Source organism: Macaca thibetana, chromosome 1 (genome assembly GCF_024542745.1).
Source record: "Macaca thibetana thibetana isolate TM-01 chromosome 1, ASM2454274v1, whole genome shotgun sequence".
Taxonomy (NCBI): domain Eukaryota; kingdom Metazoa; phylum Chordata; class Mammalia; order Primates; family Cercopithecidae; genus Macaca; species Macaca thibetana.
The window spans coordinates 86,090,668-86,116,030 of NC_065578.1; the positions used below are offsets into that span (position 1 = coordinate 86,090,668).

The 25,363-nt window shown below is 39.5% G+C and overlaps 3 protein-coding genes across 5 annotated transcripts in view; 2 read left to right on the forward strand and 1 right to left on the reverse strand.

Moving 5' to 3' along the window:
* The window catches only part of LMO4 (LIM domain only 4), a 523,833-nt gene that overhangs the window by 71,726 nt on the left and 426,744 nt on the right, over positions 1-25,363 (forward strand). The window lies entirely within an intron of this gene.
* The window catches only part of SELENOF (selenoprotein F), a 270,936-nt gene that overhangs the window by 35,711 nt on the left and 209,862 nt on the right, over positions 1-25,363 (reverse strand). Inside the window, exons 2-3 of the mRNA XM_050775036.1 lie at positions 14,441-14,565; positions 3,249-3,416 (exon numbers count right to left, since the gene is read on the reverse strand). Of these exons, the coding sequence (XP_050630993.1) occupies positions 3,249-3,416; positions 14,441-14,524 (252 nt within the window). The 5' untranslated portion in view covers positions 14,525-14,565. The remainder of the gene's footprint in view (positions 1-3,248; positions 3,417-14,440; positions 14,566-25,363) is intronic.
* HS2ST1 (heparan sulfate 2-O-sulfotransferase 1) overlaps positions 15,054-25,363 on the forward strand; it is a 198,323-nt gene continuing 188,013 nt past the window's right edge. For 2 of the 3 annotated variants that reach the window (XM_050774461.1, XM_050774541.1), the window contains exon 1: positions 15,054-15,579. In XM_050774461.1, coding sequence (XP_050630418.1) covers positions 15,456-15,579 — 124 coding nt within the window. In that variant the 5' untranslated portion in view covers positions 15,054-15,455. The remainder of the gene's footprint in view (positions 15,580-25,363) is intronic. The other variant, XM_050774620.1, reaches the window with a different exon arrangement.

Sequence of the window (25,363 nt, forward strand, 5' to 3'; positions counted from 1 at the left end):
ACTAACTGTATAAAAACAGTACTAAAATTTAAGTAATTTTTGTTTCATTAGTTTACATTTTCTTCAAGCTACAAATTAGTTATGATTTTTACAATAAGTCAACATCCTTACCAATGTCTGTAAACTATACCTGGGTTGTAAGCAAAGCTATTTAAAACAGTAGTAAAATAACTTACCAAAAATCTCATTCTAGCTTGTATTTGAGATGCTGAGTAGGTCTTTTATGATCAAAACTCAAGGGGAGGGAGACCAAATAAAAATAGTGGAAATCAATCAGCAGAATGACAAAGGGTTTCAAAGTCATTTTCTGCTTTTATTGGGAATAATTTATGGCAAAAATTTTATGCCTCTGGCTACCAAAGGCTAAATTCACTTTGTTAAAAAAGTGACCATTAGTAAAAATGAGTCTCATCCTTGGATAGACCTATATAAAGCATCCAACTAATTAAGAACCAAAAATGAATGTCCTAGTAACATTTTAAAATTATATACAAATAGCTAAAGCATTCTATATAAACTACAACTTTCTCTTCTTCTTCTTTTTTTTTGAGACAGAATCTCGCTCTGTTGCCCAGGTTGGAGTGCAGTGGTGCCATATGGGCTCACGGTAACCTCTGCTTCCAGGGTTCAAGTGATTCTCCCGAGTAGCTGGGACTACAGGTGCGTGCCACCACACCCAGCTAATTTTTTGTATTTTTAGTAGAGATGGGGTTTCACGGTGTTAGCCAGGATGGTCTCAATCTCCTGACCTCGTGATCCGCCAGCCTCGGCCTCCCAAAGTGCTGAGATTACACGAATGAGCCACTGCACCCAACCTGACTTTTTAAAGAATTTATACTCACAATGATTCCACATGCACAGAGCTATGTTTAAATATATACATCTTTTACGAGACAGGGTCTCCCTCTCCTGCTCAGGCTGGAGTGCAGTGGCATGACCTCAGCTCACTGCAACCTCCGCCTCCCAGGCTCAAGCTATCCTTCCACCTAAGCCTCCTGAGTAGCTGGGACTATAGGTGTACACCACCACACCTGGCTAATTTTTGTATTTTTTGTAGAGACGGGGTTTCACCACGTTGCCCAGACTTAAGTATTTTTAATGTAAGGCACTAGTCTACATATTAGACTTTTACTTTTATTGACAACTAAATTAAACTGTGATTTTAAATTAAGCCTTAAGCCAGAGTTGAGTGACACAGAAAAGTATATATGTTGTATAATCCACGATCGTGTACCAAAAATCCAGAGAACAATACTGCATAGATTAAATCTAGCACTATTTCTATACTTGCATGTGGTTTGCATCTAAATGGGAGGATTGCCCCAACATGCCATACTTTTATATTTCCAGTAATATTTTTTAAGTGTTTTTTGCTATTTTGGTTTCACTAGTCTTACTGAAAAAAGTAAAAAAAAATCACCAGTTTTGTGCAAAGAGTGCTAGTCGATGCTAATAAAAACTACATCTTAGAGATTAGGGGCTAGGAGCAAAGTAAAAAACACTGGATTCAGTGTAAAAGATGCATTAAGACAGGCTTACTTGTACTTAGATATGATAATCACTCCAGCTTGTAATTAGTTGGGCATATATTAACCAGCAGATCTACTGTTATTGCTGAGCTGCAACTGCTGAAATGTGTTAAGATACAACATATAGCTCCATTAATAATGAAAACTGAGTAGCAATATAATTAATTTTAGAAGTGCGTGGTGCAAGTTTGGTTCTACTAAACTTATACCAAAAAACTGAGGTATTGTGAAGAACTACTAAGGAAAGGCAGTAAGTAAAAATAGCTTTTACAAGCATTTGGTTTACGGTTTCAGCAGATCTGTTATCAAAGAGCAGACCTCTCAATTTACCCAAATCACAAGGGGATGCATATAGTAAACACTGTTTATTATAAAACGCCCTTTGTTCTTCAGTCCTTCTGAGTTTGGTGTTTCAGTGAAAAAGAATGTTGGTTGAGTAATGGTACAACCCACAGAATAGCTTAAAGATAAGGAAAGAATGACTCATACAGATTTATTCAGCAATTTGTCCCATGTGAATACCTCAGCAAAAAGAACGGAGGGGCAGCAAAAGGTCTACCAAACTAGTTAAGTTGTATGTCTTAAATCAATTTAAAATCAAGTTTAAAAAACTTGTTTAGATTTTATTTACGTGCAATAAAAAGACTAACTTACGCATAAAGAAATCTTCTAAACACTAAAATGTTTTACTGGTGTATGTGAACCAGTAAAGTGAAAAACATGTAAGGCTTTGCAAGCCATTTTTGAGATACTTGGAATTTCAGGTTCAGATATAGAGAAATCAAGGGTTAAATTTTGGCTGCATACTAACATTTCAAAGCTTGCCTGCTTGTTTTTCTTTTAGAATTCCGAAAATGTACTTACTGTTAAAAATAAACCTTTACTACCAATAATAATAACATATCATTATGTCTGAATGCTTTACAAACCGTAGTACTTCAAATAGAATTCAGCATGTACAAGTCAAAGACAGTATTTAGAAGGAAACAACAGAAATATGCTAACATTTTTTCTCACCACAAACACAGGCATCTTACCAATTTAGTTTTAATTGGATATCACAAATGACCTTTACAGTCTACTTTATAATTTAAATAGATCGAAAGGTTTTGATGAAAATATTTAAAAGATGAGCAAGTTCACTATTAATTTGTTTGAACAGCAGGTTTTAAACACAGTAGGTTCACTTGGAGAGACTGGACTACCTATCCTTCTGTTTTCACATGTTAAAGGTGAAGGTAGGTGTCTCAAATTACTAGCAATAGGTGTGTAAAGTAACAGTCCATACACTTTTTAACCAGATTTAATGTTATAATTTATTGTAGACAATTAAGTGCCAGGTATTATGTGCTTTACTTTCATTTCAAGTTTCATCCAACACTGGGTTCTTACTACAAATGAACAAAGGCACCTATTATTTTTTGGCTTCATTTGGCCAGAAGTTAGGAAGACTGGAGAACTATAAGATCCAAGCACGTTATAGGGATTCTACTTCCCCTTTGCTTGACAATCATGGTGGAATGGGATCCTGGTATGCAACCATACTTTTCCTTCATATTTGCTTTGATTGATCTAATAGGCCAGACAAGAAATCAGTTGAGTTTTACTAAAAAGTGTAAAAGCAAGAGGCTTCTTTACACTTAAATTGATTAAGCAACTTACATTTTACCTTATCTCAACTAAACCATCCAATGGAAGGAATATACTAGAAAACAGTACCTTTTTGGTTTCAAATTGTGCTTCCTCCTGACAGCATCCTCTGCAATCAGGATCCAGCTGAAGCAGGTTGAACTGTCCGAGAAGATCACAAGAGCTGCAGAGCAAGTTGCTAGAAAAGCCTAACTCTCTGCATGCCTCTGATGAAAACTCTGCCCCAAAAGCAGAAACCTGAAAATAAAAAATGGGGAAATAAAACACAATTCCATGTTTATATTACAAAGTTTCCCCAAAAGAGAACATGGGGTTGTCAAAAACTAACACATTGAAGACAAGTTACTGAAATGTTTCTTTCGGAGATACATTCTTTTAAATTTTAATTTAATTTTTTTTTTGAAATGGGAGTCTTGCTGTTGTCACCAGGCTGGAGGGCAGTGGTGCAATCTCGGCTCACTGCAACCTCTGCCTCCTGGGTTCAAGCGATTCTCCTGCCTCAGCCTCCTGAGTAGCTGGGATTACAGGCGCCCGCCACCACACCTACCTAATTTTTGTATTTTTAGTAGAGACGGGGTTTCACCATGTTGGCCAGGATGGTCTTGATCTCTTGACCTCGTGATCCGCCCACCTCCTCAGCCTCCCAAAGTGTTGGGATTACAGGCATGAGCCACCGCACCCAGCAATAAATTCTTTTTTAAACTCTGTAACCTTACACAATAGTCTGGTTTCTCCCACCTCCCCTACAAGCTTTTTTTCTTAAACATCTATCATCTTTCAGCTTAGCTAAAACATGGATTAACAAGAAAAGATATATCATTGTTCATGATGTTTATTACATATTTTCTTAAAGATTTATTGTTTTAAAAAGGAATTTTCTTATAAGAAAAAATAATTTTAGTTTCATTTTAAGAACTCAACATCTGTTCATAAGGGTCTATGGAGTAAGATTAACTATAGGGTTTATCTACAGTCACATTCAGCAGAAGGACAGGAAAGGGGATGGTGTAGGCAACAGCATGCCAGAATTCAAGCTTTTGATTTTAGGTAATAGTGCCACCACTTACAAGATGTGTGACCCTGGGCAAACTATCCTCCCCAAGCTTTCCTCACTCATAAAGTAAGGGGCAATACTTCCTACATAAAACAGATTGCTATGGTTACTTTATATAAATCATTACATTTGGCCGGGCGCGGTGGCTCAACCCTGTAATCCCAGCACTTTGGGAGGCCGAGATGGGCGGATCACGAGGTCAGGAGATCGAGACCATCCTGGCTAACACGGTGAAACCCCGTCTCTACTAAAAAATACAAAAAACTAGCCAGGCGCGGTGGCGGGCGCCTGTAGTCCCAACTACTCGGGAGGCTGAGGCAGGAGAATGGCGTGAACCCGGGAGGCGGAGCTTGCAGTGAGCTGAGATCTGGCCACTGCACTCCAGCCTGGGCAGCAGAGCGAGACTCCGTCTCAAAAAAAAATAAATAAAAAAAATAAAAAAATAAATCATTACATTTAATCAGAGATGATTTAATCAATCAGAATGGCTGACAAAAGCAGGCTTTCAACAATATTCTCTTCCCTCATCCATTCTTTTTTATGTATCAGTGAATGTGGTATACCTCCATTTGTCTGAGGCCAATCCCTCTACTTGCTCTTTGGATTCTATCTTCTCTATCTTCACAGATACTTCATTTCATCAATACCTCAACCTTTAGGTATATTTAAGCCCTATGGTCCTAACTGCTCTTCCCACGTTCTGTCATTTCTGAATTGTTACTACAGCTTGGTTTCTATTATTTTTTCCTAACTCCCCAAACTCATTAATATAGCCTGGTTTCTGCTCCTACTACTCCACAAAATTCGCCCAAAATTACCAAATGCAAAGGTATTCAAAACTGTTCTGCTTCAACTACCCCGTCCAAAAGCTTGTCCTCCTTTTCTTTTCTCTTCTCTGCATCTCTTAAATGCTATTGTTTCCCACAGTTCTGTTTTTGGCTCTCTCTTAGTTTTACATGCCTTCTATTTATTACTGCATATTTATCCATGGCTTCAGATAAGCATTTATTGAAAACTCTTAAATATTTTTTCTTGAATGTCAGGCTTCCAAAGCCAACAGTCCACTCAACATCACATTTAGGTGTTGAATAAGCATTGCAAGTTCAAAATCTGCAACAGCGAAACTTACTTTTTTCTTAAATCTATTCTTCCTAAGGTATTCAGTATCTCAATAAAATGGCACCATTTCTCTGACAAGCTAGTTGCCCAGATCAGTCATCCTACTGACCTACACTCCATATTCTTCGCCATTCTCACAACCAATTAATATATTTTCATAATTCTCTTAAAGAGCTCTCAAGTCTTTTCCTGCCTCAGTGGCTTAAATGTTCACTGCCAAAGCTACTTCTCATTACTTCCTCAATTCCTCCAGCTATAAGGAATTCCTATAGTACCCTGAAGTATAAAAGCCCTACTCAAACACACTTTTGCTCGTAGTCTCCCCTATATTTAAGATTCTGTTTCCACTTCTTCACCTTGTAATATCCTACTTACTTTCAAGAATCTAATCAGTATGGGTCTTTTAGGAAGCGTTCCTGACAATAAAAAAATAAATAAGATCTCAATCATTAGCCACAATTTTCTTCGAGAAAGTTGTGCACAGTTGTAAAACAGTACTGTTCATGACACTGTACTATGTAAATATGACTCCTCAACAATACTATGAACTCTTCTGATGGCAAGCATTAAGTTGTTTCTCTGTCTTTCCCTCACTTCTGACAGTTTTCATATACCTGCTGAATACATAAATGGGACAAAGCCACAGCTTCAGGTAGGGAAAATTTCAGATTGACTGCAACTGATTGATCTTCTAGACCAAGGGTCTGCAAACTTTATGCAAAGGGCCAGATAATTATGTTAGGCTTTTGTGGCTATATGGTTTCTGTACATCTATTCAACTCAGCTATGGCAGTGCAAGAACTAGTCACAGATAACACACGAATGAATGAATGAATGAGTGTGTCTGTGTTCCAGTGAAACTTGGTTTTATTTTGCTATTTATGTTAATTCGTTCTACAAAAACAGGGTTGACTGAATTTGGCCCACCAGTTGCAGTGTGTCAATCCTTTTCTAAACTCACGAGGTAGATTAATATCCAGTGGCATTTCCCAATGAAAAGAAAATTTGAGTACTTGTTGGCATATTCACCCAAAATGCTGATTTGATATTTTATACATCTTTAATCCTATCTCTGTAATAATGTCATATGTATATTTTTTCAAAACAGATGAAACATCCCAGCCTAGTGGGAGGGATCTGAGACTTTATTGGTTAATTTGTGTGGTTGATTTCTCTAGTTTAACTATAAGACACTTGCTACTACACTAGTACTTTGGGTAATTTCTCCATCAGTAAAGTGATCTGCCTCATCTATTTCACAGGTTAATTTGAAAATCAAATGTAACAATGAGCAGAATGTGTTTTCCAAAGACAAGGCAATCAATATGTATCAAAGGCTGCATCAATGTGTATACATCATTTCACATGTTCTTACAATGTTAGTCCTCCACTGAGAAGTGGGATCTATGTACCCTCCCCTTGAATCTGGGCAGGGGCCATGGCTGTTTTGAACAACAGAGTTTAAAGGAAGTTATGTGATTCTGAGGGTAGGTCGTAAAAGAGCAAACAGCCTCTGCCTGGCTAGCATTCTTTTTCTAGGAACATCAGCTTTGGAACTTAGCCAATCTGCTGTATAGAAGTCTATACTAGAGAGACAACATGGAAGGGCCCATGTAGAGAGCAACTGAAAACTCCAGCTGACAACCAGTATCAGCTACTAGACATGTGAGTAAACCACCTTCAGATTTCAGGCCCTAATGTTTCAACTGAGGTCTGAGACACCATAGAACAGAGAAGCCATCCCTGCTGTGCCCTGTCAGAATTGCTAACCCTCAGAATTTGAAAGCAAAATAACAAACTGTTTTACACCACTAAATTTTAGGGTAATTCTGTTTTGCAGCCATAGTTACTGAAAGAGGCAGAAAGAGTGAAACTGAAATCACTTTGGAAATTGTGAACTCCGGAAATTGTGAACTCCTTAACAAGCGTAAAAAACTGTTACCAAAACTGTTAAACAACAAAATAAGAACCTCAAATGAATAATCATGCAATCATACTACTTGGTTTTATTCTGGCATTTACGGAGCACCTACTGACTGAGCATGAAACATCATGTATTTCAAAGTCTTAACACATCTAGATTCTAATGCCATCACAGAGCAACCTTACTTCTAAACAGGGAGTATTATCATTTATCTCACGGAGTTTTGAGGATTAAAGAAGTGCACAGAAAGCATCTAGCATCCCGCCCAGTACAGAGTAGGTACTGAATACATGTTGGTATTAGGCTCACCTTCCACTGTGAAAGCACACTTAAAAATTACAAAACACTATATAAATGTTTTTATCACTATACTAGACAAGGGATAAAAGATTAAGTATAGGGGAGATAGAAGGTATCGAGTTTCTTAAGTAAACACTTTTTTCTAGCTGTTCTATCACTGGTTTTGCAGACTTAAGGTTTTGAATTTAAGGACATCAGAAAGTATTTTTAAGTACCTGGCAGGTAAATGCTAATATAGGAGAGTTTGATATTACTCCTGCCATCCTTTTATTGCCAGAAGTAACTGATTGGCATTTAAATTTGCACATTAAGAGCAAATATTAAATTTTAGATTAATTAGCCACACTTGAAAGAAAGACAAAGATTCTAAGGACAGGGTTCCTGGCTAGGATAACCATTTAGCTTTCTCTATTTCAAAGCAAAATTGACAAATTAAGTGGCTTGGTTGGGTGTGGTGGCTCACGCCTTTAATCTCAGCGCTTTGGCAGGCCAAGGCAGGTGGGTCACCTGAGGTCAGGAGTTTCAGACTAGCCTCGCCAACATGGTGAAACCCTGTCTCTACTAATAATACAAAAAAATTAGCCGGGGGTGGTGGCGCATACCTGTAATCTCGGTTACTTGGGAGGCTGAGGCAGGAGAATCGTTTGAACCCGGGAGGCGGAGGTTGCAGTGAGTTGAGATTGTGCCATTGCACTTCAGCCTGAGTGACAAGTGTGAAACACAGTCTCAAAAAAAAAAAAAAAAAAAAAAAAAAAGGCTCTATTCCCTCCTTCTCCATGCATTACTCATTGTTTTATTTTTCTAGTATTAATGAGTTATTTCTAGATTAGAGTTGGCAGCAGAGAAACCGGCTTAACTTTCCTATACCATTACCTTAAAAATCTGATATAGCTATACATTTTGTTACACTTACACCTACATATTCATTATCTCTTCACTGGTCTTTATAACTCTCTGAGCAAACTTCAAATCTGAGACAAAAGCAAACAGATGGGATTACAGAATGAACTCTATGAAAATGAATACCAGAAACATGGCCATTACAGCAAGCTCTTATAAAGCAGCAGATATCTTGTTAAGTACTTTACATTATTATTCCATCTAATCTTAACCATCTTGTGAAACAGGTATTGTTATCACCATTTCATAAAGAAAAAAACAGGTTTAGGATAGTTAAGGTAATTTGTCTAAGACCACACAGGAAACAAGAAATGACAGCATCAAGATTCTAATTCTAGCATGCTCTCTATGCCCCGAACCACTGACTACCATATTTCACAGAATCCATGATACACCATTATTGTATGTACCACTAATAATAAAAGCACCAACAATTATAACTGTGTGATCTAAAAGACCCAGCGAGATATTAACCTGAGAACAAATGGAGTGGGGGGTATCTCAGAAAGAATGATACACAATTATCATTCTATACCACTTGTTAGTGTAGTGCCTTTTTGAATGAGAAAATATTACATATGATCTGAATGAAGGATTGAATATCATCACTTAGTTCTGGGGAATGCTAGTAAACAACTCCCTTAGACTGTACTAAAGTATCACTTTTCTATTGCTTATTTAAGCATACTCTATGTATTTTCAGATTAAATCATTTTATATCCAGTTGTTATCTCATTGAAATATTGACAAATATGCAGTTATTAACTTGAAATTAAAGCTATTCAGAGGAGTAGTTAATGGTAAAAAGTCAACTTGTCTAGTATAAGAAACTCAGAGGTATCAATTAACAAAATATGAGTGCAGTCCCAATGACAGTTTTATCCATAGCAGTATCTCAATCTCAAAGTGTCAAGAAATTGTTCCCTCATCCCCTTTTAATTCCTGTGGGAGCTTCCAAAGATTTCACTACTGCCAACTTCTTATGCCACCTGATCTTTTTTTCCCCTTGGGCCAACTGTGACATGCAGTTTCCAACTTCTTAGTGTTTTTTCAACAATTATCTATACCCCTTTTCATTTTCAAGGTTTTTCTTGCTTTCTTAAAAGCACTAGTTACTACAGAAGAGACATGAATAAACCTTAGGGAAGTTGTAACAGTTCAATAAGGGTGAATTGTCCAGCACTCTCTCTTTTCTGAGTCATTTTTGTATTTTTGAGATGGTTGGGCTTCCTCACTGCTCTACACAAATTGCAAATATCCTGTTGACTTTGATGGCACTAAGCAACAACACAGACAAACTGGGGCCATTTACACTTCAGAGGGATTTAAATGAACAAATACATACGAGACACAATGAAGGGAATATAAAATAAAAATGGTTCCTGTATTCCCTTTGGCTACATTCTAATTGGCACAGGGACAGGAGGAGTGGAGGGATACTGAGACACACACACAGAGCTATGATTTGGCTAAGACCGTGTGGATTTGCATAATACAGTATAAAGTATGATGATACAAGGCCAGGGGTAGTGGCTCAAGCCAGTAATCCCAGCACTTTGGGAGGCTGAGGCAGGCGATCATGAGGTCAGGGGTTGGAGACCAGCCTGGCCAACATGGTGAAATCCCGTCTCCACTAAATATACAAAAAATTAGCCAGGCATGGGGGTGTGTGCCTATAATCCTAGCTACTCGGGAGGCCGAGGCAGGAGAGTCGCTTGAACCTGGGAGGCAGAGATTGCACCAATGCACTTCATCCCAGGCGACAATGTGAGACTCAGTCTCAAAAAAAACAAAAACAAAAACAAAAACAAAGTATGGTGATACAACATGCAAGGAAGAAATTACATGTAACTTTGCAAGTCTGGAAGTGGAATGTGAGTTAAGTTTTGCATTCTATTGAAACATCTTAGTTCAGGGAGAAAGAGATAAAGAAACAAAGGCCAAGAGTAAATAATTTGCCTTAGTTATTAGAAGATAAAACTAAAAAATACATTTCATTAAAAGTAGTGTACTTTCCACTAAATTATACATCGTGAGTATGAATTCAATAGGCAGAGTTTGAGAGAGAAAGGCTGCATATGATGGCTGTCTTTGGGAATATTTGGTGGAATGGTGTGGCTGTGGCTGATAACCCAATAGTTTCATTTGATGGGTTACTGTGTTGTAAGTTAGGATGTTCCATCCTGTGGGGGTCACATTCACAAAAAAATGGATAAGTTGATTCCTGCCTCAAAAGGTTTCAGTCTGGCCGGGCGCGGTGGCTCACGCCTGTAATCCCAGCACTTTGGGAGGCTGAGGCGGGTGGATCATGAGGTCAAGAGATCAAGACCATCCTGGCCAACATGGTGAAACCCCGTCCCTACTAAAAATACAAAAATTAGCTGGGCGTGGTGACATGCACCTGTAATCCCAGCTACTTGGGAGGCTGAGGCAGGAGATTCACTTGAACCTGGGAGGTGGAGGTTGCAGTGAGCCGAGATGGCGCCATTGCACTCCAGCCTAGCAACAGAGTGAGACTCCGTCTCAAAAAAAAAAAAAAAAAAAAAAAAAAAAAAAAAAAAAAAAAAAGGTCTCAGTCTAACATTTACTTACTAGCTAGAGTTGCACAGCTACCACAAATTTTTGAATCATATCTAAGGCAAAGTCCAAGCATGTGCATTTTTTAACCTCTCCTCCTTCCAACAATTTTCATCTACACACCTTCAGTTGGGATCACTGATAATAGAGCTCTATGAAGCTTACTGAAGCTGATAATAGTTTCCAAACAGATTTCATACTTCCAGGTTTTCAGACCTTTGCTTGTGGGTTCTCTAATTAATTAATCAAACATTTCACTTATACATCAAGTATTGTATTACTCTGTATATATATCACTAGAGATAAAACAGTCAACAGGAAAGACAGGGTACTTCCCTTTGGGGGTGGGTAGGAGAATGCCAAAGAACAAGAAATTATTAAAGAAAACTATGGAAAGTATCTCAGAAAATAAATACTGATCACCATTGGAGCACATAGAAAGACTCTTAATCCAAACCTGGGGTATAGCAAAGCTTTGTTGGAGGAAGTGATTTCTCTGCTAAGAACAGAAAGAGAGTAAGTAGAAGATAGCCATATTTTTTTGTTGTAGGGTAGGAGAAAGGGAGCAGAGAATGAGAAGCTGGGAAGCGGCTTCTAGGTAATGAAAACACCATGTTCAAAGATCTGGTGAGGGAGAATACAGTATGTGAAATAAGCTAAACAAGTGATGCCAATTCTCCACTTGTACCTTTCTGCTCTCCTAATAGACGTAAATGTTGGGGAATAAGCCTGGACAGACAAACAAGTGCCTCCTTAAGGAACTTTGAGGAAGACAGACTTCACCTTAAAAGCAATAAGCAGCCACTGAAGAGTTTTAATCATGACAGATTTAAGTTTTAGGCAGATTACTTGACGCACTGTAGAGATTGGAAATGAAATGATGAGATGGGAGACCAGTTAAGGAAGCTGTTGTAATTCTAGGCAAAGATAGTGGCCTGAATGTAAGTATTAACTGTGGAAACAGAATTATTAAGTGGACTGGCTTAGAGATTTTTAAGGCTTCAACGACTAATTGAATTCAGAGAGTGAAAGGAAAGAGGATTTAAAATGACTTTTTTTTTTGAGATGGAGTCCCGCTCTGTTACCCAGACTGGAGTGCAATAGTGCGATCTCGGTTCAATATAACCTCCGCCTCCTGGGTTCAAGTGATTCTCCTGCCTCAGCCTCCTGAGTAGGCATGTGCCACCACGCCCAGCTATTTTTATATTTTTACTAGAGACGGGGTTTCACCGTGTTGGTCAGACTAGTCTTGAACTCCTGACCTCAGGTGATTTGCCCACCTCAGCCTCCCAAAGTGCTAGGAATACAGGTATGAGCCACTGCACCTGGCCAAAAATGACTAATTTTTGGCTTGGGCAATTGGGAAGCCGACAAAGGCAAAGCCAATCATTTAGATTCTGAATACAGCCAGGGATAATTCAAAGGGTGAACCAAGAGGCTGTTATTTTTGAGGAGAGAGATATTTATGGCCTGAATGATTAACAACTGGATGGATTTGAGATATTTAGGAATTAAAATCAGTAAGTTTCAGTAATTCCCTGGATATGAGATATGTAAGGAAAGGAGTCAAATATGACACCCAAATTTCTGGCTTGGATTCTGTGAACAGTCACTGTGGTACACTGTTTAATTAACTCTTATCATTATTACACATGGAATTAGTTAATTCCATAAATTCCTCCTCTCCTGGTATGCACACTTTGCAAAGTGACTCTGTCATTCCTTCCATGTAGGGATGGAATCTATTTCCCCATCCCTGAAATGTGAACTAGTCTTGTGACTTGCTTTGACAAATATGTGATGGAATGTATGTGATTTCCAAGGCAAGGCCTTAGGAGGCATTGTAGCTTTTACCCTTTTGGAGTGCTGCCCTGAGAGTGCCATGAAAAGAAGTTGGTCTGGCCGACTGGAGGATGAGAGGTCACATGGAAGAGAACCAAGTCCTGGAGCTGACAGCACCAACTATGAAAAGTGGTAACCCTGGGACCTTTCAGTTTAGTTGACCTACTAGGTCAATAAAAAGCATCAATGAGGCCAGGGGAAAACCAACATAGGTGGAGTAGTTCTACTCCACTGACCCAGAATTATGAGAAATCGTGGCTGTTTTAAGCTACCAGGTTTACAGTGTGGTTACACAGCTATAAGACAACTGACAAAGACAGAGGGAGATCAAAAAAAGACAACCTGAAATGTTATTCTCAAATGACCTAAAGATACGCAAAAACTCTTAAACAGTAGAAAGTTTAGGGAGAGGTAGGTGATCCAATAATTCCTAGCACCAAATGCCTGAATAACAAGAGCAATGGAATGTTAATTAGAGAAGTTAAGAATCTACCTTTTGGATAAAGTAGCCAAAGCAAACAGGCAGGATGCTTTCAAGCTCTTTGAGAAAGGAAAGCAGAGGTGTTCACGGAGGACTCCGGGGTAGTCCCTCACACCCTCAACCTTGGATAAGTAAATTAAACCAGCTCTCCTTATTAGAGACTGCCTGAAGAATTAAGCTAGGATAAAAAACGTAAAAGCTTTCAGCACTATGCCTAAAATTTTATTATTCACACAGCAAAACATGGATATGAGAAAAAATAAGTTAAAAGTACACCTTTCCCATTCAAAGGTATTCTGCCTTTCTCTATTCTGCCAATAGAGAAAAATGAAATAAAAAACAATGTCTTAAAGACAACGAACATCATTAATTTGTACACCTTTCCCATTCAAAGGTATTCTGCCTTTCTCTATTCTGCCAATAGAGAAAAATGAAATAAAAAACAATGTCTTAAAGACAACGAACATCATTAAAAAATTAACTTCAAAAATAAATTATACTTTGGTATAGATAGCTCCTTTTACTCCAACAACATTGTTTAAAAGCACAAATCGCACTCAAGCGCAGCCAGCCATTTGTGAATAGCGGAGGAGAACGGAGGTTAAGAGGCTAACAGAAGTGGTGAAAATGAGAGAGCGCGCGCGAGAGAAAGGTAAACAGAAACTGTTCTCCTGGACCAAAGACTTGAAGACTTGCCTCTAAGATTTGGAAGTCTCGTCATGAGCTCTTGCAGTTCTGCCCGTTTAAAAACAACCTTCACTTCTTGCCAAGCTTTATTATTTCCCCCTCCCACCTGGTGTGATTTACAGATTGTTTTTAGCTAGAGCCGTATAAGAGAAGCTAAGTATCCAAGACAATCTGAAGTCAGGAGAAAACTGCTGCCAGAAACCCAAGGCGGGGAAGAACAAGGATCAACCGAGAAATTAAGCCACGTTGCATTCCGGCCGCAGCAGTCATTAAGGAGTCCTCCCCGCCCTTTTCAACCAGGACTGAATGTTGCGTCTTCCTCAGCTGCAATCTCTCCTACTCTCCCTGTGGCAGCTGCGAAGGTGATCTACACTCACCGTTTGAAGCACAGTCGCCAACAACAACCGTAGCCCAAACGTCGGCAGCAGCCACCCACTCAGCCCAGCCGCCATCGCTACCATTTTCCGCAGGTTTCTGGCTGCCTAGAAGGACCCCTTAGCTAGGGCCGTCCACTCCAGAGCCTGATCCAAAATAGAACGCTAACGGCCGTTGCCCTTACATCTTTTATTTGGAAGTGACAGGTATTAAATAACGGCATATGAGAGCTTAAAAGTCATCAAATACAAAGACAGTCACTGGGTGCTTTCGATTACCCAAATCAGGCACTTTCCTAAACTCCCCACTTCTTTGCTTCTACGGTCTCCTTTCTTTCATTCACGACACTTCGTCAAGCAGCCAAGAAGCCACGCCTTAGCCAGTTTTAGCCCTGCCTTCTTCTCCAAGTTTACCCAATTGAACGTCGTCTTGATTGAGCTCTGTGGCAGAGGAAACCAACCGTAAACCGAAACAAGAGCGAAGCGCAGGGGCTCTTCGGTCCAATAATTGGACCCGAACGGGAGGAGGGGCGGGGCTTCTGGTTGCCGAGCAGCGTACGCGGATGCGTGCGCGTGGTGGCGGAGGGGGATGGGCGGGGGCGGGGCTGAGGGCGGCGCAGCCGCAGCGCTAGTGGAGGGGCGCGCGGCCGCGAGCAAAGGAGGGAGGGAAGGAAGGAAGAGAGGAAGGCGGGCAGGCAGGCGGGCGCGGGGGTCGGGGACTGAGGCAGTAGAAGGAGGCGAGAGCCCGGCAGCCGCTTCGCGCTGTTTGCTGCGCGGGCTTTTGGAGGGGGCGGCCGTTGAGTCGGCTGAGGAGAAGCGGACACCGGCGGCGTTGGTGCTAGTGCCTGGGGGAGGGGGACTAGAGAGGCGAGAAGGGGGGTCGCTGCGGTGGTTCTCTCGCTGTCGCGCTCTCTTTGCCTCGCTCCCGGCTCGGCGGGCTCCTCCCGGCGTCTCTCTCGCCTCCGGGGCCCCGCTCCCCGCCCCCCGCGGTATGTCTTGATCCCGAGCAGCGGGTTTCATGGGGCTCCTCAGGATTATGATGCCGCCCAAGTTGCAGCTGCTGGCGGTGGTGGCCTTCGCGGTGGCGATGCTCTTCTTGGAAAACCAGATCCAGAAACTGGAGGAGTCCCGCTCGAAGCTAGGTGAGGAACTGAACTGCCCCGGGCTGAGTGCTGTGGAAGGGGCCGAGGAGGCACTGCCGCCGGAGCAAGTGGGCGTTTGTCTAACCTGGGGTCTGGCTCGGGGGCTGAAAGAGGTTTCAAAGAGAACCGGGAACTAGGGGCAGCGAGGGCACGAGCTCCAAGAATGGGTTGAATTAAGCTTGAGTGGCGTGCTGGGCTCGCGAGGTCACGGGACAGAGGTTGCAAGGTTGGGCTTCCCGAGCCAAAGGGATGCCCCGAAGTAGGCATTCCACGGAGAGAGAGTGAGAGAGAAGACCGAACTCAATGGGGAGCGGGTGTTGCTGGTGGAGACAGAAGCGCTCAGCATCGCGTGTTCTCTTGGAAGTCGTACAGAAAGCCCTGGCAATGTCAGACGAGGGGTATTCTAATTTGAGCTATGGGCATCTGGATACGAATTCTTCTGGGGGTTCATGAAGGGATAGGTGCGCAGAAATGGAAGGAGATGCTGCGACGATGGAGAGTAAAATAAATACACTGTAGCGAGTTGCACTCTTGTGCTAGGGGCAGCAAGGGACCTTATAATTGCCAGTTGAGGGGGGCTGGCGGGGTAGTGCAGGAACGCGAGTGAAAAGCTTCATCGGAGTACGGAAATGAGGGTCCGGAGATTTAAAGTCTTTAGTGGCGCTAAACTGATGAATTGGGGCTTGAGAATAGGGATGCCTATGTATGTTGCTTCGCGGCAGTGTTGATGTGAATTTCGAAGAGGAGGGAACGCTGAAGGGGAATTATGTAGTGAAGTTTGTTAAAGGAAAAGTAGGATTATGCGGAAAGTTAACCATGTGGTTAAATACCTTAAAGGGTTAACAGGTGCTTTCATGTGTGAAGGGTTCTGAAGTACAAAAAGTTGGTGCGAAGTTGTGAAAGGCCAGAAAAAAAGCACAGAGAATAGGTACTTTCGGATTAATAGGGAACTTTGGCATTTGGAAGAGCTCAGCATGGAGAGCGAGAGTTAAAAGAATTGACAGTGATAAATTTCGATTTAAAAATGTGCATGGCACTTAAAAATCAACTCAAGAGGATGTAATTTGAATATGGAAAAGTAATGTGAAGTGTTTTTTGCATACTTTCACCTCAAAATCATTTTGAATACCTTTGAGAAGCCAGCAAAACAAAAGAAAACAAAACAAAAAAACCCCAGCAGTATAATTTAGACTAAGAAATAGATGTTACTGTGAATGGATGATTAATTTTTAGGAAAAATGTACCAGAAAATAATTGTGATATACGTACAGCAGCTATTTTGGTACAAGGCTTTGCAAAAGCCTTGACATTTTAAAGAGCCTTGAAAGAAAAACCATCAAGTAAATCTGAATGAAGTGCAACTAAAGTTGGAGAAGAACTAAAGATACTCCCAGTCCTCAACTCTAGAGTAAAATTCGAAGAGATACGCAGTTTATTTACCAGTTCTTTTATTAATATGTATCTTGTATGATGGAAAAAAATGTCCACTTTAAATATTGAAGGTTATCCAGTACGGTTTTTCTTTTGTATCCATTTAGCGACATTCAGGGTCATTATTGATCATTATTCTGGTCATTGATCATTATTGGTCATTATTCTGGCGTCATTAATGATCCAGCTCTACAGAAAAAAGAAAAGACTCCTCTTTGGAATTCTCTGGAGTTGATTTCTTAGACACATTACAGTGGGTTAGAATGACTTAAGTTTTTGGTTTTCCTCCTTGGCTAACATTTTTTTCCCCATATACTTGAAAATTGCTTCCATAGACACAATCTGAATAATTTTTAAAAGAAAATTCTCTGAAGATGTATAATGCCACAGTTAAAATATAAAGTGCTTTCTTGTGATACAAGAAAGAAAATTTCATAAAAAATAGTAAATATGCATCAAAATCCTCCTGGGACTACAGGTAAGTCTACCTGGGACTACAGGTGGGTGTTACCATGCCTAGCAGAGGAAACCATATTTTGACAACCAGATTCTGTACTAGGCACTTTTCATCTTAGATACTCATGTTTAAAGTAAGAACACCATTTAAAGCCATTTTTGGCCAGACGCAGTGGCTCACGCCTGTAATTCCAGCACTTTGGGAGGCCGAGGCCGGCGGATCATTTGAGGTCAGGAGTTCGAGACCAGCCTCACCAACATGGTGAAACCCTATCTCTACTAAAAATACAAAAATTAGTCGGGCGTGGTGGCGGGCGCCTGTAATCCCAGCTACTCAGGAGGCTAAGGTATGAGAACCACTTGGACCTGGGAGGCAGAGATTGCAGTGAGCCTAGATCGCACCACTGCACTCCAGCCTGGGCAAAGAGCGAGCCTCAGTCTCAAATAAAACCAAAAAACAACAGAAAGCCATTTTTGCAGGTGCAGAAACAGGCTTAGAGGTTATATAACTTGCCCAAGACCACATCACATTTAAGTGGCAGAGCCAGGATTGCAACCCAGTTATGTCTGATTCCAAATCAATTGCTCCTTTAATTATGTCCGGTTGCTTAAGACTTTATATTGACATTACGCCAAGATTTAGCTATTTGAATAGAGTTTTAAAATTGTAATATCAATGTTTAATTGCATTTATTGCTAAGAATGAATATCATTCAGAGAAAATTGAATTTCTGACACAAAGGAATTGGTTTAGTGTAACGTCTGCCCCTTGTTTATATTCATGTAATGAACATAATTATGTTACCCAATGAAACAACTGAAATAGATAGCTTATTTTTACTATAGGAAAAAAAAAATCTAGCTGTTTTCCATATGTGCAAAATCACAATGTTAAAAAAGCATTTTTATTTTGGCATTAAAAAAACCCTATTAAACATTTTGTCCTTAAAAGTAGTTATTATCATTTTCATTGTAGAAGATTCCAAAGCATAGTATTGTCTGATAGTGGCTTTAATATTCCTTGATTTGAGAATATAGTATTTTGATGGTAAGACCTCTAATAGAGCAATAGATGTATTCAAAACTGAGGTATACTCATTGACTACTTGGGAAATTCACTAATTAGGAATTCCTGAAAAAAAAATTCAGTAATATAGTTTTTTTATTTTTATTTTTTAAAAAACAAATATGGCATTGTGGTGCACATATTACAATGAAGCTTGCTCTTTTTGCCTTGAATGTCATAGACATCTTTCCAGGTCAGTACATATAGATGTGACTTACTCATTCTATTAGTAATAGCTGTATAATACTCCAAAGTATGCATGTATCATAAATTTTTTTTTTTTTTTTTTTTTTTTTTTTTTTTGAGACGGAGTCTCGCTCTGCGGCCCAGGCTGGAGTGCAGTGGCTGGATCTCAGCTCACTGCAAGCTCCGCCTCCCAGGTTCACGCCATTCTCCTGCCTCAGCCTCCCAAGTAGCTGGGACTACAGGCACCCGCCACCACGCCCGGCTAGTTTTTTGTATTTTTTAGTAGAGACGGGGTTTCACCGTGTTAGCCAGGATGGTCTCGATCTCCTGACCTCGTGATCCGCCCGTCTCGGCCTCCCAAAGTGCTGGGATTACAGGCTTGAGCCACCGCGCCCGGCCTAAATTATTAAGCCATTATTCTAGTAACGGACATTCAGTTTGTCCCCCATCTGTCGTGTATGTGTGTGTATGTGTGTGTATATATACACACATATATATACACATATATAATTTTTTGACTTTTTTTCTTAGTATTATAAACAATTACAGGAAACATCCTTATATATCTGTTTAACTCATGTTGATGTCATTTTGTGCTAGGATGAATTCTGTATGTGAGATTGCTGGGACAAAGGATATACATATTTCATAATTTAATAGATTTAAAAATCTACTTTTCAACATTTTTTTTTTGTTTTTCAGAAGGTATAGTAATCTACACTGCCAGCACATGTTCATTGCACTAGAAGATAATCAGCTTCTAATTTTTGCCAGTGTGAGGCTGTGAAATGATATACTGAATTAATTTACCTTCTGATTTCTAGTTAGGTTGAACATCTTTACATATGTTTATTGCCCATTTATTTGTTAATTTTCATTTGTCTATTTTTCTATTGGGTAGTTTACTTATTTTTTTAAATGTTAGAATTAGTAATCCTTTATCTGTCATAAGTTCTGCTTTTTTTTTCTTTTTTGAGATGAGCCTTGCTCTGTCACCCAGTCTGGAGTGCAGTGGTGCGATTTCAGCTCACTCCTGTCTCAGCCTCACAGGTAGCTGGGATTACAGTTACGTGCCACCATGCCCAGCTAATTTTTGTATTTTTAGTAGAGACAGGGTTTCACCATGTTGGCCAGGCTGGTCTTGAACTCCTGACCTCAAGTGATCTGCCCCCCTCTGCCTTCCAAAGTGCTGGGATTACAGGTGTGAGCCACTGCACTCGGCCTCTTGCATTTGTTTTTGTCCAAGTTTGCCATTTGTTTTTTGACTTTATGGTGTGTTTTGCTCATATAGAAGTTTTAAAATATACACAGTTAAATCTATCAATTTAGGTAAGTCATTTTCATATGTTGCTTAGGAAGACTTACCCTGAGCCAAGATTGTGTACATTTTCTTATTTTATTATAGTATTTTATAGTTTATTACATTTGGCTCTTTAAACCATTTATATGTTTACAGAGATTTATCATGATTTTCTCAGTAAATCATTTTTTCCAACTGTATGTTAACATTCCTTCTTTTAATCACATACTAAGTTTTCATATGTTCTTGGATCAATTTTGGATGCAATTTTCCATTAATCAGAGATTCTTTAAACCTCAGGGACCCATAAATAGGCTTCAAGGTGAATTCCCTGAAATTATATACATAACTTTCATCAGATTTGCAAAGGAGTATGTGATTCCTTTAATGGCAAGGATCACAGATATAGTAGATGTTTCATATTTAGTGGACTTTTTTTGTTTTAATAACATAACATGCAGATTGTGAGTTAAATTTAGGAGATAAGCGCATTACTTGTGAAAAAGAAGTTTTTCAACTTCTAATGAAGTTAATACTTCATTGTATTAAAATGTAGACTTAATTTTCTAGTGAGAAATGGAAAAGGACAGGGAATCCAAATGAAAACTATTTAACTGTGACTCATTACCATAAAATGTCAGAATTTGTGGCTGGTGAAAAGTAGTTCTTCCCGAATTTCAAGAGTGCACTTGTTGCTAATATTGACTGGTCGAACAGTGCAGCGAAACGTTTTCTCACATAAATGATAGAACTATGTGCTTGGTAACTTTATTTTCTATAGGGTTTTAGCATTGTAAGTAATTTGTTGACTGTATTCTTATATCCCTATATGAATTTATGAGCACGTTAGGAATAATCTTTTAGATGGGGAAAATAATTGAGAATGGATTATGTACTCATCCATAGGTGATAATTATGTTAGTCATTATGTTCTTAAAACTCTACTAGACTAAACAACTAATTCCAGGGCCAAGGTTGAGACTGCTTTTTGGAATTTGGTAGTTTTTACAAGTTCCTGAAACCATGCAGTGATACCTGTAACATGTTCCAGAGAATGGTAGATTTCCTTACTTCTGAAATCATTTGGAAAACCTCACAGTAGCTACTGTTTTGAGGACTTTGGGTTAATAGGAATACAGTTATTCTAGAATTGGTAATTGGTGCCTCACTTATTAGTCTTGAATAAGATATCTAGTGCCATGGAGTGGTCACCTGAAACAGTTGATCTCAATTAAGATAATTCTGGGATGTCTGTCCACCACTCTGGAAAGCCTTCTAATAGCTTTATGACACTTAGTGAAATTGAAATAATAATGAATGTTCAAACACTGCTCTCCAGAAAGACCACTTTTGAAGGATGTACTTATAGATGAACTTCATAATCATGGTTCACTATAGCCTAGTTATTTTTAAGAATTACCCACCTACCAGTACCTGTACTTTTGTATTCTGCCTTTCTGCCTGTTAACAATAGATTAACCGTCAATGCTCCTGTTGGGTAATTTGTACACCTGATTCTATTGCCTCACTTACCTAAAGACATGGTTCCAGAAGCTTTCCCTCATTCTCCTGTAACAGTGTATTCTTGAAAATTGCTAATAGAGTAGATTTTGTTTTCACCATACCAAAAAAAAGTATGTGAGGTAATGCATGTTGGGTGAATTAGCTTGATTTAGCCATCCATGATATATACATGTTTTAAAACATGTTGTACAGATAAATATATATAGTTTTGTCAATTAAAAATTAAGAAAAAAATAAACTACCTTGGTAAATGTTCCAGGTGAATGTGAAAAATACGTATTCTGTTGTTATTGACTGAAGTGTGCTGTAAATGTCAAGTGGTTGGTAGTATTGTTACGTTGTTTTGTATTCTTGATTTTTTCCTGCCTCTTCATCAGTTATGAAGAGGGGTTTTGAAATCTTTGATATAATTGTGGATTTGTCTGTTTTTCTTGTAATTCTGTCACTTTTTGCTTCATGTATTTTGAAGTGCTGTGATTAAGTATATGAACATTTAGGCTGTCACGTCTTCTTGATTGACCAACCCTTTTTTTAATAGAAGATACTGTGTTTATCCTTGGTAATATTCTTTGCTCTGAAACCTACTGCTGTGGTGTTAATGTGTCCCCCAAAATTTACGTGTTGGAAACTTAATCCCCGATGCAACAGTATTGGGGCGGGGAATGGAGGGTGTTTAGGTGATGAGGGCTCTCTCCTCATAACTGTATTAATACTGCTATAAAAAAACTCATGGGAGTGGATTTTCTTTTTTCTACGTAAGAAGACAGCATTTGTCCCCCTTTTGCCATTTCTACCCCCAACCATATGAAGATGCCGCAAGAAGTCCCTCTCCAGATGCTGGTGCCTTGATTTTGGACTTCTCAGTTTCCAGAACTGTGAAGAAATACATTTCTGTTTTCTATAAATTACCAAGTCTCAGGTATTTTGTTTTAGTACCACACAGTGAACTATGACACTTACTTTGTCTAGTGCTAATACAGACACTTCAGTTTTTTTTTGAGTAGTGTCAGGTGGTATATCTTTTCCCATCCTGTTAGTATTAACCTACTTGTGTATTTATATTTAAAGTGGATTTTTGGTAGACAGCATCTAATCTTGCATCCAATTTCACAATCTCTTTTGTAAATGAAATATTTAGAACACTTAATGTGATTATTGATGTGGTTGGGTTTAAATTTGAGTTGCTATTTGTTTTCTGTTTGTCTTAACTGTTTTGTGATTCCTTTTTTTCTGTTTTTAGGATTAAAGGAGTATTTTTAAATTCCATTTTTTAATTTGATGACTTACTAGCAGTGCTCTTTGGTGTTTGTTTGTTTTTTTTTTTAGTGGTTAAGGGTTTATGGTATTCATGATAGAATTTCATGTGTAGTATAAGAACCTTAATATATTACCACTTTTTTCTGGGTTCTTGCTATCGTCGTTACACATTTTACTTCTATATATGAGTCCTACAATACATTATTATTTTGCTTTAACTTAGTTATCTTTTAAAAAGATATAAAATGCTTAAAAATTTTTTAAAAATTTACTCACATATTTACCATTCCCAGTGTTCTTTATTTTTGTGTGTGTGTGTGTGTGTGTGTGTGTGTGTGTGTGTGTATGCAGATTTCATGTGGTACCATTTATTTTCACCCTGAAGAATTTCTTTTAACATTACTTACACTTAAAAATGTACTGGTGATGAATTCTTTTCACTTTGTGTGTCTGAAAAAGTTTTTATTTGCTATAGTGTTTGAAGGATATTTTTGTTGGGTATAGAATTCTAAGCTGACATTTTTGTTGTTTCAGTACCTTAAAGATGTTGCTTCATTGTCTTCTGGCTTGCATTGTTTCTGGTGAGAAAGTTGCCATCATTCTTTGTTCTACTATATGTAGCATGTCTTTTATTTTTCCGCTTTGCCTACTTTTAAGATTTTCACTAGGTTTTTAATTATTTGATATAATGGCCCTTGTATTATGTTTCTTGTTCCTGGGGTTTGTTGAGCTTCTTGGATCTGTGAGTTTATAGTTTTTATTTAAACATTTTTAAATATTTTAAACATTTTAAACATTTAAACATTTTTGGCCATTATTTCTTCACATATTAATTTTTCTGTGCTGCCTCTCCTCTTTTTCAGGGCTTCGAAATACACTTATATTAGGCCACATGAAATTGTTCCACAGTTCAGTGATGTTCTATTCATCTTTCTTAGTCTTTTTTGTGTGTGTTGTTTTAGATAGTTTTTACTACTAGGTCTTTAATTCACCAATCCTTCTGCAGTATGTATTCCACTTTTAATATTACCCAGTTTATTTTTTATCTCAGGCATGGCCCCCCACCCTTCCCTCCACCCTTCTAAAAGTTCAGTATAGGTCTTTAAAAAATTATCTTTCATTTCTTTCCTTAACATCCTGTATTAGCTCGTTTTCACGCCCAAGACTGAATAACTTACAAAAGAAAGAGACTTAATTGGACTTACAGTTCACATGGCTGGGGAAGCGTCACAGTCATGGTGGAAGGCAAGGAGGAGCAAGTCACATCTTTGTGGCAGGCAAAAAATGAGAAAGCTTGTGCAGGGGAACGGCTTTTTTTTTTTTTTTTGAGACGGAGTCTCGCTCTGTCGCCCAGGCTGGAGTGCAGTGGCGCGATCTCGGCTCACTTCAAGCTCCGCCTCCTGGGTTCACACCATTTTCCTGCTTCAGCCTCTCGAGTAGCTGTGACTACAGTCGCCCACCACCATGCCCGGCTACTTTTTTGTATTTTTGGTAGAGATAGGGTTTCACCATGTTAGCCAGGCTGGTCTCGATCTCCTGACCTTGTGATCCACCCACATTGGCCTCCCACAGTGCTGGGATTACAGGTGTGAGCCACCTCGCCCAGCAAGAACACCTCTTTTTAAAACTGTCAGATATTGTGAGACTTATTTGCTATCATGGGAACAGCATGGGAAAGACTTGCCCCCATGATTCAATTACCTCCCACCAGGTCCCTCCCACAGCACAGGGGAATTCAAGATGGGATTTGTGTGGGAACACAGCCAAACCATATCATTCTACCCCTGGCCCCTCCCAAATCTCATGTTCTCACATTTCAACACCAATCATGCCTTCCCAACAGTCCCCCGAAGTCTTAACTCATTTCAACATTAACTCCAAAGCCCACAGTCCAAAGTCTCATCTGAGACAAGGCAAGTCCCTTCTGCCTATGCACCTGTAAAATCAAAAGCAAATTAGTTATTTCCTAGATATATTGGGTAAATACACCCATTCCAAGTGGGAGAAATTGGCCAAAACAATGGGGTTACAGGCCCCATGCAAGTCCGAAATCCAGCGGGGCAGTCAAATCTTAAAGCTTCAAAATGATATCCTTTGACTCCATGTCTCACATCCAGGTCATGCTGATGCAAGAGTTGGGCTCCCACGGCCTTGGGCAGCTCCACCCCTGTGGCTTTGCCTGATATAGCCCCCCACTCTTGGCTACTTTCACAGCATGGCATTGAGTGTCTGTGGCTTTTCCAGGTGCACTGTGCAAGCTGTCAGTAGATCTACCATTCTGAGGTCTAGAGGATAGTGGCCCTCTTCTCACAGCCCAACTAGGTCGTGCCCCAGTAGGGACTCTGTATGGGGACTGCAACCTCACATTTCCCTTCCACACTGCCCTAGCAGAGGTTCTCCATGAGAGCCTTGCCCCACAACAAACTTCTGCCTGGGTATCCAGGTATTTCCATACATCTGAACTCTAGGCAGAGGTTCTCAAACCTCAGTTCTTGACTTCTGTGCACTCGTAGGCTCAACACCATGTGGAAGCTGCCGAGGCTTGGGGATTGCACCTTCTGAAG